Source organism: Dioscorea cayenensis, chromosome 4, assembly GCF_009730915.1.
Source record: "Dioscorea cayenensis subsp. rotundata cultivar TDr96_F1 chromosome 4, TDr96_F1_v2_PseudoChromosome.rev07_lg8_w22 25.fasta, whole genome shotgun sequence".
Lineage (NCBI taxonomy): Eukaryota > Viridiplantae > Streptophyta > Magnoliopsida > Dioscoreales > Dioscoreaceae > Dioscorea > Dioscorea cayenensis.
In genome coordinates this window covers 3,220,361-3,233,869 of record NC_052474.1, presented here as the reverse complement: position 1 = coordinate 3,233,869, position 13,509 = coordinate 3,220,361, and the positions used below count along the sequence as shown (strand labels likewise).

At 35.3% G+C, this 13,509-nt stretch overlaps 2 protein-coding genes across 3 annotated transcripts; both read right to left on the bottom strand.

Moving 5' to 3' along the window:
• Positions 1 to 1,907: 1,907 nt before the first annotated feature.
• On the bottom strand, positions 1,908 to 6,833 carry LOC120258529 (zinc finger CCCH domain-containing protein 32-like). 2 transcript variants are annotated; one of them, XM_039265973.1, is made up of 3 exons: positions 6,483 to 6,833; positions 4,411 to 4,521; positions 1,908 to 4,218 (listed from the first exon to the last, which is right to left on the bottom strand). In XM_039265973.1, exons 1-3 carry the CDS (start codon positions 6,591 to 6,593, stop codon positions 2,161 to 2,163), a joined length of 2,280 nt encoding a protein of 759 aa, XP_039121907.1. In that variant the 5' UTR covers positions 6,594 to 6,833; the 3' UTR covers positions 1,908 to 2,160. The 2 variants fall into 2 exon arrangements, with proteins under 2 accessions (XP_039121907.1, XP_039121908.1); XM_039265974.1 differs by lacking the exon at positions 6,483 to 6,833 and adding an exon at positions 6,035 to 6,472.
• Positions 6,834 to 7,246: 413 nt separating this feature from the next.
• Positions 7,247 to 13,261, bottom strand: LOC120258467 (translocon-associated protein subunit alpha-like). The gene is made up of 8 exons (XM_039265888.1): positions 13,066 to 13,261; positions 11,662 to 11,823; positions 11,520 to 11,570; positions 10,097 to 10,185; positions 9,601 to 9,678; positions 9,277 to 9,480; positions 7,714 to 7,785; positions 7,247 to 7,617 (listed from the first exon to the last, which is right to left on the bottom strand). The coding sequence occupies exons 1-8, from the start codon at positions 13,130 to 13,132 to the stop codon at positions 7,567 to 7,569; spliced, it is 774 nt and encodes a 257-aa protein (XP_039121822.1). The 5' UTR covers positions 13,133 to 13,261; the 3' UTR covers positions 7,247 to 7,566.
• Between the last annotated feature and the right edge of the window lie 248 nt (positions 13,262 to 13,509).

The following is a 13,509-nucleotide window of genomic DNA, read 5'->3' as shown; positions in this document are numbered from 1 at the left end:
AAAAATCAGTAAATTACTGTAATTGGTGCGTATTTGATTGCCGTTTCTCTAAAAAAATTTTAAATGTATTGATAAGGGTATCCATTGTAATTAAGTTATAAAATTTTAAAACTAAATATTCACAGAAGACATATAAAGTGATAAGGTGTATATAAATTAAGAAGATATTAGTGATAATGAGATTTAAAAAAAATATTGAATTTTTATTTTCAAATCCTTATTTGTGTTATATTTATATATTTAATATAAATAAGAGGAAGCCCAAGTATCACATCTTTGACTTTGGTGTATGCTTGTGAATTGATACAACTAAATTATTATTGTCTTGAGATTGTGAGGTATCAAATCTAAGTGAGACCTACTTGCTACCTAATTTTAGAAGAGGACATTTACACCGTGAATTAATTCCAAAAAAAAAAAATCAAATTAAATATTTTGATCTATTATTCAAAAATAATTATTGCATATGATTATTCTTCCATAGTTCATCATAAATTTATACTGTGAATCTGTGATTGATGAAATCTACCAAAATTTAATGCAGATCAACATTAATATTTTTAAAATGCAATTAAATTGAAGAATTAATATTCACATTATCATCATGATATATAGTAGTCAATTAATGACAATATTCAAAATCAAAACAAATCAAACAATGATATATATATATATAAACTGCAAGTGCATGTCAATAATTATCAGGATAATTAAAACCTGATCCTTTTTATTCCAAATTCCAATTTACTAATCTATTCATAAGATTCAAACTAAAAGAATATATATGTATACATTATAAACACAAATAACTCCATGAGAAACTAAAAAATTAACAAAACCTAATTTAAAGAAGAAAGATTCAAACCTAACACATTGACTTCAATATCTAAAGAAAAAAGAAAAAAAGAAAAAACAAGAAACAAGAAGAAGAAGATGATGATGATATAATGATGAAAGAAAGGTCAAAGGTCAAGTGTGGGAACGGCGACGAACCCTACATTGCTCGGAGATCCTGCGTTGAAGGTAGTAAGGGTGGTGAGGGTGGTCGGAAGACAAGAAACCCCAACGGCGATGGTTCTTGGTGATCCTAAGAAGACGAAGAAGGATGCTCTCCGTTAAGTCCACGTCAGGGTCTGTTGCAACGAAGCAAGCAACCTTGTTAATATGGTCCTTCTCCTCTTGTGTCATCCTTAGCTCTCTACTCCAACCTCCTTCTTGATGATGATGAGTACCTTCTTCACCACCACTATGAACCATCTCTCTTTCTCTTTCTCTCTTTGCCACCTTTTTCTCAATTCTTTAAATGGATGGATGGATGGATGGAGTACTAAAAGAAGAGTCTTAGTTTGAAAGGCAAGGGAAAAGGAAGGGAAGGCAAAAGGTTGAGATCCAACAAAGGGGAGAGAGAGAGAGGGTGTGTATGTGGTTAAGGGAGCATGCAAGGGCCACGTAAATTTGGATATTATATATATATATATATATATATATATATAGAAAAGGAAAATATATAATGTGAAGGGTTTTTATTTCTAGCCTTTCCTTGTGTAACTGAAACTGAAAGAATCGTTAAAACTTTCTAGGAGAGCAGTGAGGACTAGTTTTGTTCTGCCTTTTATTTTTTTTATTTGTTTTTTGTTTTTTTTTAAGAAACAGAATTTGTAAGGAATATATATGATTTAATTAATATGACTTGAAAAGATTTAAGCATATAAATATAAGGATAAATATTAGTAAATTAATACCAGATGTGTTTGGAATTTCTATCTATTAACATTTTATGGGGAATTTTTAGTGGTTATATTCATGCAAGAGAGAGCTCGATCACAATATTAGCTGATAATAAAAAACATAAGTATATATATATATAGAAATAGAGATTAATTAAACTTTGCACAAGAGAAGACAAATAAGGACAAACCTCAAGAGAGGGCACTTCATAAACTTATGCATTTGGGGCATAAAAAAGATCCAACAATCAGTCATACAAAATTGATACAATATTCAAACTTCCTAGTTCCCATCATTCCTTGCAAGTTCTTTGCTTCACACAATCAGCCTAGAAAATAGACAAAGGCTTTTGCATTGTTTCTTCTGGGAATCATGCAATGGCAGATACTGCAAATTATGAGCCACAGCAGAAAAAAAATCATAATAATACATTTAAGAGAACATTAGACCAACTTTCCGCGCAAAGTCATCTTCATCATCCATGTCCTCCACATCATCTGCATCCTGATAAGTGTCATCCTCGTCATCTTCAGTTTTGAAGCCCGCAGCCTTGATTGACTCCCCGTGATCGGAGTTCTCCTGTGATTGTTCTTCAATGTTTTCCCCCATCACACCAAGACTTTCAGGCATTTCTTTAGCTGAATATTGGCCATCAATTAACTCCCCACTGTCTGCGCAAATCTGACCTACCTCATCTTCTTCCTCTTCTTCGTAATCACTGTCCACCATTTTACCACCATGTTCTCCAGAATTGTGCACAGGATCAGATTGCATATTAGGTATCACCATTGTCACAGAATTACCATTCAAAACTTCTTGATCACTCTGATTGTGTTCATCTCTGCTGCTGGAGCTTGCCCCATTTTCAGATGCAGTTTCTCTTTTCCTCTTTAGAATGGTACTCAGAGGCTTTGGACCTTCGAATGAGAGAGAAGCTTCTGGTTCTTGATGGCCGGCAAGCTTCTCTAAATTCCTGTCTTTATGCTCACGAGAGGCAGAAGCATTGGTCCTCTTGAGTGGTTGCCGTCCTTGGGCACCTTCAGAAACCTTTGCACCTTTCAGTTCAGCCAGACTTTTAGGACCAGCAAAGTCTAATGGATCTGCAGCTTCTATCCTCACTGATTTGTCACCAAAGCTCCTGCCATCTAAAGCCGAGATCTCATCTAGCTTTCGTTTTGTTCCGTCATGGTGCCTCCCTTGATGACTTAATGGCCTGACCGGAGACAATCTGCTTTGGAGTTGTCTTCTTTCTCTTTCCCTCTCAGGCCTCACATCAATAGATCTGTCTGGTGATGATCTCATTGGATTTGTTATTCTCCCTCGCAAACGATTGCTAATAGAGCTTTGAAGATGATAATCTGGAAGATCCCCTTGTAAGTTATGTTGGCGATATCCTTCCTCAGCATAATGATCATTTCTCTGATGGGGTTCACCACGATAGTCGGCACAAACAGCTGTTCTTGAACTGTTAAGTTTTCTTTGCTTTAGTAACCGGTGCCTCAAATCAGAACTATCCATCTCTTCAGCTCCATCCTTCCTCTGCAACACTCTTCTATCATTAGTATATGTTTGATCCACAATCCTCTCAGAAGAATTTTGTTGGTCCCGACCACAGGTATCAGATTGCCGTTCATGTTGAGTATACTCCCGCATCCTCTTCAGCTGATCTCCATCAAATTCCATTGCAGGCTTATGATCTCGATGCTGGTAACTGAAACCATCTACATGATCCAGTTTCCTTCTGCCTTGAACCAATTTCCTCACATGATCATCATTATTGTCAAAATGACCAGAATCTTCAGCATTATTTTCTCCAAGGAAATTAAAAGCAGGAGAAGACTTCTCCAAGAACTGAGTACTTTCTCCACTCTTCTTTAGCTGCTCAGTTGCAGGGTGAGAATGAAAATTTCTGGGCCTGCTTCTATCAACACTGCTTCCTACAAGAACCTTGGTTGGCTGGGCTGTAGGATGCACATTATCTGATGGATGAATGGTAAATTTACTAACTCGCGATCTAGGATGCACATTCTCTGGTTGACGATTGGGAAACTTGGTCACCTGTGGTCTAGGAATAATATCTGCTGATGGGTGGTGCGGAAAGTTTCTGGCCATGGCTTGACCATTAGCAGTAGCTTCTGGCTTTAACACCAGATTTGCTGATGAAGATGACAATTCAACTGGTCTATCAACATTTATTTTGGAGGTGTTACTCTGAGATGTACACTCCTTGACAGCCCACGAATCCTTGATTTTTTGTGAAGAATCAGTAGAAGTTGTAGAAGCTTTTGTTGACAGTTGTGAAGGTGGATTGCCAGTTGGTTGTGCCCAATGCATAAAAGGGCACCTATCCGCTTTTAGGCAGTGCCCCTTTTGAAAATAATAACAAGGAACACTCTGCTTATTTGAATTATAAGCAGAAGTTTGCAATGCTAGCGCTTGGACAGGAGCTGCAACTTGCGGCACTGGGGAAGGAGGCCCATCTAGCAGGGGCTGAAGAAAAAATAGCCATGTCAAATTGCGCCAACAAGTGTTTACACACAATTTTTTACTTCTAATGAGCACTAATCAATAAATTATGCCAAAGTGGCAATTTATGGAGTTGCAAAAGCACGAACATCTTTAGTGCAATCTGAAGCAATCAACACAGGCATTAATGTTCTTTACTAGAAACATAGAACTCACCGGATGTCGAAAGGGACATTTCAGATTTAAGCAGTTTCCGCTCAACCAATACCTGCAACCCCTAGGGTTAAGCCTGGCAACATCACTGTGCCGAAATTCACATTCCATCCCCTAAGATGATAAAAGATATTATATTTACATCAGAATATAAAATACAATAATACCTCAACATAATGGACAACATTTTATAAATAGACAAAATTTGTGCAGAATAAACCATAACATGCACACAGCAGAATGCTTCAGATAAGATATAATGGAAACATATCCATTCTGAACTGAAGTTCTGAAGGGCTAAAGAAGTGTTACAATGTGAAGAAACCATGTAGTGACCTTTAGAATCTGATAAATAGTCTAAATAATACAGCACCAAGGTTCATCTAGTCAGAACCACAACTGCACTTGGGTGGAGAGTCAAAATAACTTGGCAGGTAAAGTTGACATTATCAAGTTTAGAATCAGAGCATGGACATTGATCATAACTAGCTATGATATATGTTGGAAAGCAGATACATTGTAATGAATCACAAGAAGACAGATTGGCAGAAAACAAACAGTGAATGTATGAGATACTAACAATTATTAGTTCCAAAAGGATTAGCTTGGGAGTAATGACGTCAAGAAAAAATTTCTACCTGATTTGTAGTTTTTCTTGCACAGGGAGTCATTCTACAACAAGAAAATAATGAACACTGAAAGAGTAGGGGTTTCTCCATACAAAAGGACGCGTATTTAAGTATTTAAAATCAATGTTTTGGGATTGAAGTTTAAGCAATGGCTCAAACTATAAGGATGTCGATGCCGTCAAATAAAAGAGACATTTTTCTCCATAAAGCTCCAGAGGTTTCAAAGAAACAAAGAACTATGCAAGCAATCTAAGACAAAGAGACATCCTGACAAAACTAATATCTAAGATGCTATAAAAAGTAGATTCACTGTATTTATTACAACAGATAAGAACATGAAAGCCGACAATAATACACTTCAATCATCGAAACATAGTATAAGCCAACAGTCAATGCACAAGATTTCATAGAGCAGAGTATAGACAAAGACCATAAGAGCAGCTCATAATTTTAGCATTAGGGCCGCCTAAATTTAGAACTGTTATAAAGCTAAAATCTTTTGTCAAAGCTGCACTATGATTAAGCTACTGTATTATTTTTTTTTAAAAAAAAGCAAGAAAAGAAATGTCTCGAGTGAAAACAAAGGACAATCAATTCAAAGGAAATTCCATCAATTTACCCATCAAATCAAGTGAACTGTGTCCATCCTGGTGTCTTTAAGTGGTTAAATAATGTTGGTCTAGCAATCATGTCTGTTAGAAAACTACTAAAAAAAGACGAGAAATAATGATGTTGAATATTCCAATATTACCTACTAAAATTGCAGTCCTCCACATCTTTGATAAATCTAACAAACTACCTGGTTTTTACCACTTAAAATCTTACTTTTAATCTTTTTGCTCTATCACAATCATAATTTAAACATTTGGAACAAGCAAGCATACTTAAGCCTCTCTAATATTACAAACGAAATATCAAAACATCAACAAATCAAAACTGGCAAACTTCCAATCAGTTCTTTTGGCAAAAAATAGAATTTGCGTTCCCAGAATCCATACCAGATAAAGGCAAGAACATTGATCACTAAGAGAATAACAGCTTCTTGATTTTTTGACATCTACCTCAAAAACTCCACACAACATTTTTCAACTCCCATACAATCATCTCGGCATCCCAATATACTCAGAAACAAGCTCCTCATCACTTATCAGCTCATTCAAACTTCAAAGGACTTAAGACACAAATCAAGACCAATCCAATAACCCTGTAACAAATTGCTTAACAAGAACTGCCACCAAAACCCTAGCTCCCCAAAGAAGCAAACAATCCAGCACACAAACGACACCGAACAAGAAGCAAAGCCTCAACAGCAAAGTCCAAGCTCACAAACCGCATCAGATCCAACAAAATCCAAACAAAACCTCAAGATGGTTGTCCCACATCAAAGCCTCCTCCAGACAAAACTGAAACACTAAAGAGGAGCAGGAAAACAAAGAAAAAGATTACCTTTTTGCAGGTGAGCGGGGATGCGAGGAAGTACACGCAATCGGTGTTCCGCTTCAACACCTCCTCCTCCTCCGCCGCCAACGGCCTTCCAGCGCCGCCGTCCGACTCCATCCCCTGTCCGGATCCGAACCTCCTCCGATCAATGGAAGAGAAGCCCTTTTATAATTCACTCTGAATTCTCGCAAATAATATTAATAATAAGAAAAAAATTATATATATATATATTTCTGGTGAAGTTTAGAGAAGAAAGAACAGCCGAGGCCCTCCTCACACACTCTGATGTTCTTATTTTTTATTTATTTATTTATTTATTTTTATCTTATTTAGGGCTTGGCTGCTGTGGCTCTGAAGAAGAGGGATGGTTATTACCATAAATAGAGTTTGGCTTTCTACAAAATTACTACTATGCCACCAGTGCCATCACTGTTCAGGGCGTTTTTCGTCATTCTGATAATTTGGGTTGGAATAGAAGTAGATTGCCTGTCATGCCTCGAGATCTACAACTAAGTAGTACACTGAATCACTGATGACTAACGACTCCACTTAACGTGATTTGGATATTGAATGCCGCCCGATCAATCACTGTTCATCACGTCAGCTACCCATTCTTGACGGTTCAATCAACGGCTACAATTTTGGCCTTTGTGAAAGAAGCTCCTGCAACTTACCAGGCTCTGTTCTGACCTCTTTCTGAATAATTTTATTTAATAAGCTGTGTATAATTTAAAAAATTCATTTATAAATAAATAAAAAATAAAAGGAAATTTATGAATTCTTTTTTTAATCGAACATGAACAACTAAGGGTTTAATATTTTCCAAAACAGTGATAGCAACAAATTATTCCATGTAGTCAGTCCTCCACATCATACATTAGTAAAGCAATGGTCCTGAAACTAGCAAGAGTTTATAAATAACAAGGAAAGCTACTTGCATGACTACAGCTAAATCAAGATCTCCCACATCTCACATGACATCTAGATTGATAACTAAATTGTCAAGCATTGCCTTCGTCTCGCCGTTACAAACCGATCAAAACAGAGTTTCCTTGTCAAGCCTCCGTATCGTAGATGGTCGTGATCTAACCTACTTTTTCTTCTTGGACTTGCTTGAAAGGGATTGAGAATATGCAGTTCCCTGTAGAACATAAGGGTAAAAGAAGTTGGATTGAATCTTCTGGTTGTAAATGACTTCTTTTATCTTTGGTCAGAGGAAGTAGGAAATAGTTGGTACCTGAAGCCATTCGTCCATGTTAGCATCAGTTATCCCAGTCCCGACTTCCACCTTTGGTGCTTTCTTGGTTTTCTAAGAAAATTTAACATAAAAGAATGATCAGATTTTGTGAAAGAACGATAATGCAAGAAGGTAAAGGAAAATCCAGACTCAATGCAGAAACAGATAATAGATCATCAAGCACATTTGCAGTGATGCATTAATGGCTGCATATAATCATTGAAAGGTAGAACCAGTCTTTGCCAAGACATCCATAAAACATGACACAGACATGACTATCAATATTTCTAAGATGACACCAAAACATTCACATGATAATGCAATTTCAACAATACAAACATTTAAAAATAAGATAAGGCAAGGTAATTATGTATTGTGCGTAATGCTCAAGAGGCATCAAGCATCAAGATAAAACCTAGCTATAACAAATTTCTAGTTAGTTTGTCCTTGTATACCAAGACACAAATTTCATATGCAACTCCAATGATGAACCCAAACTACTATTTGCTTGACTAAACCAAATAAAAATATTTACAACAGACTCACCATACTAAAACGTATAATAATCATAAACAACAGATTATGATTTGGTTGATTCTACAAAATGTATCCCTTCATGAAAACAATTGGAAAAATTAAAACACCTAGAGGAATTCTTTAGTGAATATGCGATACTTAGAGATTTTATGTTAGCAAAGGAGATTCAAAGGAAAGCAATGATATGTGAAAAGCGGAATCCAGCTTCATAAAAGATAAGATTCTGATAACAAGGACATTTGAACAAGGTCCATTCAACACAATGTTGTGTGTCATTCCTCCACAAACAAAACTTATCAGATGCTCAAAAAATCCATTGTATGTAGTGGAGAAAATATCAGGAGTCCCTTTTTTCCTAAAATCAAAAGAGAAGCTAACATGTTACATGTACTACTAACAATAAACCTGAACTATTTATTTGCATTTTACTCTCTGGGAAATCTTTTGCCATTATTTAAAGATATAACTAACATAAATGCAGAAATACAGTAAAATTATCCCGGCTGGAAAATCCTTGGGCTACAAACCTTCCCTATCTTGCGCACACAACAAGACCACCATACATGAAATGCTGCTTCATGCATGATAATTTGGAATGATATTCCTTACAACTCTAATTTTTAATTGTCATGGATAACTAATCATTGCTTGCAGAAAAGAATATCTACTGATGGTATAAAGAAAGAATAACTGCACCGCAAATGCACATCCTTAAAAAGGGAATGCAACATGAAGAAGAGACTTTCTAATAGATGAAATCACATAACAAAAGAAACCCATGTCATAATCAACCTGAAAAGGTCCAAACAATGTATAAAAATTATTAAGTAAATGTATATATTATTAAATACAGGACAAAGCGAAAAATATTCAGAAAGGTTACAAAAACAAATGATGTATATTCTAACAGATAATGGTCAAGTGATGGTCATCAAGTGGCATGGAATAAGTAGATGTGAATTTATCATTTCTAAAATCCAATTTGCTTTTTAAATTCATAGAAAGGAAAAAAGATATTAGAGTTACCTTCGAAAAAAGTTGAACCTGACTATATGCCCAAAATCCGAATAAACCTATCAGGGCAAGTCCAAGGGTGACGAGGAAAACAGATTCAACACTAAGGAAACTTCCAGACTCGACAACTTCAATGGTACCATTGTAAAAGGTACTCTGGTATGGCTGTTGGTCAATCTCATACAATATGGTACCAACCAAATCAAATGATCCAGGCTGCAATGGAAGAAAAAAGAATTAGATACATAAACCCCACACAATTATACGCAATGAGAATGAGACTAATTGCTCATACAACTATTCATCCACTACAAATCTCATTATTAGATGGCATACCTGCAAGTATTTGCTTACAGCAAATATGTAGGGGAATGTAGCTTGAGCTGAAACTGGAACTGAAGCATTGTAGAAGCTCTTCAATAAGAAAAACTAATATCAGTAAAATGCTTTTACAAAAGATAAAGAAAGCTGAAAAAACACCATTCAAGATAAGATAAAACCCTAATGAAATAGCATATCTTCCCACATTATAAACTGTCATGCCAAATTGAACTTCAACAGATGCACCAACAACCAAATGAGGCAAAAACATAGGAGATACAAATATCTTGCCTGTAACTCTTTAATTTCTCATATTTTTGTTCTTTATTCTTTTTTCCCTTTTTGAGCAACCTTTGACTTTTTAAAATTCAATTTTGTTGTTACATATAATCACACTTTTATTGCTTCAAGATGATTCATCTCTGAAAAAAGGATAAAAACAGATGACAACCAACATTTCCTAGAAACCAATCATTACCAACTCAATTTGTAGAAATATATGCAAACTCACCTGGGAAGTGAGATTTTGGACAAGCATGCGATGATCAAAAGGATAATGGACACTGGCCTTAATTGCAATAATATTTATATTTGCTTCACCTGCATTTTTGCCAAGTTATTAGTTACAGGGGAAAAAAAATCCATGCATGAAATCTTGAATAAGAAAACATATAAAATTTTTGAAAATAAATGTACATTCCACATGCATGTTAAGAGAAAAAACCAAGAATTAAATATCAAAATACACAAAGTCCATTTTTTGCTGATTAGCCATATGATTCCAATATTGTACATGCAATAGCACAGCTAATTGGGGAAAGATGATAAAGGCTTACTAACTGTATCCAAAACCATATCTTGTGCTTAGATTGGACTAACCAACAACTTGATTTTCTATTGCAAATGGAGAAGCTACAAACTGTAAACATCTTAAATTAAGAGTGTAAGAGAGAAGAACAAGTTAAAACCACAGTTAGGAGATTTCCCAGAACTATGCAAAAGCAATTTACATTAAAATTTGGCGCAATCAATTTTTGGGGACAAAAAAGCATATGAAAGAAAGGAAGAAAAAAATGAGAGACAGAAAAGAAAGGGTGTGCAAGAGATCACAAAAGATAATAATAAAAGGGATTCAGGGAAAGCAACAGGTTAATTTTTCCCATAAAACAATCAGGTGCACATCTCCTGCATCTTTCACGTGTTCCACCTGAGTTTTCCTAAACTAACACCTAGTTATTCCAATTGATATTCTTAAATCTGTATTATACTTCAACTGATCAATTCATCAAAAGTTAAATACTTTCCCTACATTATCTTTATTGAAGTATTAAGCCAATCACACTAACCAGCAAGTCCTTTGAGATTTTGAAACAGAGAATATAGTTCATAAGATCATCGTAAGGAGAAGAAAAAACAAAAATATGAGTTTCGAGATATAACTACTAATTAACTTTAATCTGATGTATAACTCATAAGTTGGAAGTATGAAAGCCTACTGATGTTAGAGAGTTCAGATAAAAATCAATCAAAAACCAGACAGGATATAGAACAACTGATGAACTAATATTGTTCCAAAAAGCACAATTGAATCAGTGTATCTGATTAATTTTCTTTCGGCAATGTCAAACATGGAACCATACAGTCCAGGTATTAACAAGCAACCAAAGACATCATTGTTTTTTGTCATTATCAATGAGAGGATATCAGCCACTTGGAACTAAGTGTTTTTGCATAAGGTGAGAATATGTCAATGAATCACGTAGGATCCAATCCAGTTCCTGAAATTCTTAACATTAATAATGAAAAGCCCAGTTACAATTGAAAAATTGAAAAGCTAAATACTCTATCTACATGAATCACATCACAAATAATCAATTCTTATAACAAATAATATTCAAGATCATTGCAGATCAAATATCTAATGGAAGCCTGACCTTCATTATGCATTCCAACCAATAATTCAGTTTCTTCTCCTGCAGCAACCACTGCAAGAACAAGGAGTAACTGAATAAAAATCCCATATAACATAATCAATGAATAGAAATAGTTTGATTCCGTCATTCAGGCCATGCTTACATCGTGCAGTATTTTTTGGAAACACACATATAGTGCCCACTCCAGGTGCAGCACTGAAAGAACCATCACCGAAGTCTTGGAAATCATCACCAACTATGCCAAGATCACCTCCTTCAACATCAGCAACATCAGCGACAGCAGAATCATCCTGACACCTAACGACTACGGTTTAAAACATTACATTAGAACTTCTCTTTGACATTTTGTTAGATAACATATCTAAATGATACATTCAATAGATGATGAGAGTATTTGACCATCAGAATCGTCAATCAAGCAAAGGAAGCAACAGAAAAGACTAACAGATAATTGTGATGAAAATAATTGGCTCAAAATGTGTAAGATCTATCATGACAACACAAGAAGAGCAAAAGAAACAAGTAAGTTTTGTTATCGAAGACATGTTAGAGAAAGATTTAGCTTTCCACTTTCTAGTGGTTAGAAGTCACAAAACAATAAAACAAATTCACACATAACTTTCATTTTTGCTATTTCTTTTAGCATACTGCAGATTGAAGATACAAACAGCATGTCAGCACAGCATCAAACACTTTCTTTCTAACAAGAGGACCTACAGGGTCAGCCTGACACATGAAAGATAGAAGAGTGTTAGATGATCTGATAAGTTGTTTGTAGGGGGAGTTATTATGAACCAAGAGCAGGAAACCACATTTTAACTATAAAAAAATCCAGTATCTCCTTTATTCTTGAAACTAAACTAATACCTAAAAGACAATGCCCAGATGCTAGCTATCATCAGAGTTCTATGAGAAAGGGGAAATCATTTTTTCACATCAATTCCAATAAAAATCAGAAAATGATATAACTAACACATAGAACTAGAATCAATTATACCATGTTTGACACCCAGCTACCACATTATCTGGCTAACAGAAAGTATTTCCTTCCCCCAAGTTACTGTTGTTCCAGGTCACCAAGATCCAACTTCACAATAATCATAAAATTCACAAAGGGGCTTCCTGCTCATCCGAATTCTTGAATTACCACATCATATAGATCTTAGAATTTTTAACTCCAAAAAAGGATGAATAACTCATCAAAGAACCTGGGCAAGGGTTGGTAACCTCAGACTACCCAAAGACACTACCAAAATCATCCATCTATTTCATCCACACAACAAAATATCACCCAAAAAAACCCACATCTGATCCGCTCACAGCACATGCAACAATGACGAGATAGATCCAAGACGGCGATCCGAAGTCACAGATTAAAAAAAATAATAATAATAAACAGAACAACATCGGGAGATTAACAACAAATCCCATAAAAAAAAACACCAAATAAGCAAATCAATCTTCCACGACACAGATCGCACATCATGCCTGCAAATCGGAATGCGAAATTAAGGGTAAAAAAATCGGAAAATCTGATAAAAGGAACCTTTAACCGAAGGAGAAGCGATGACAAGGAACACAAAGATCATAGAAGCGAAAACCCTAATTTCCATGGCGAGGGATAGAAGGGCGGCAGGTGCTTGTGGTCCGGCAGGAGGAGAAATGAGACGTGGTCTGGATCAATTATAGATTTTCAGAGACGAACGCCTCAGAGGCGTATGCTATTGCTATGCAGCACGTTTTCTCATCTTTATTTTCTTTATTTAATATTAAATATTATAAATTTTTTCTCGTCCGTTCAAACCCATCTAGACATGGAACAGGTTTCAAACACTGATCACATTCGCAGGAAGATAATATTGGCTGGAGATTTTTTTAGTTTTTTTTTTTTAGAGAAATGAAATATTATCATTCGCCATATTTGTTGTTTTTTTGTTTTTGAAATAAACTGTTTTTTTGTTTTTTTCATAATTTTTTTAATAAAATGAAT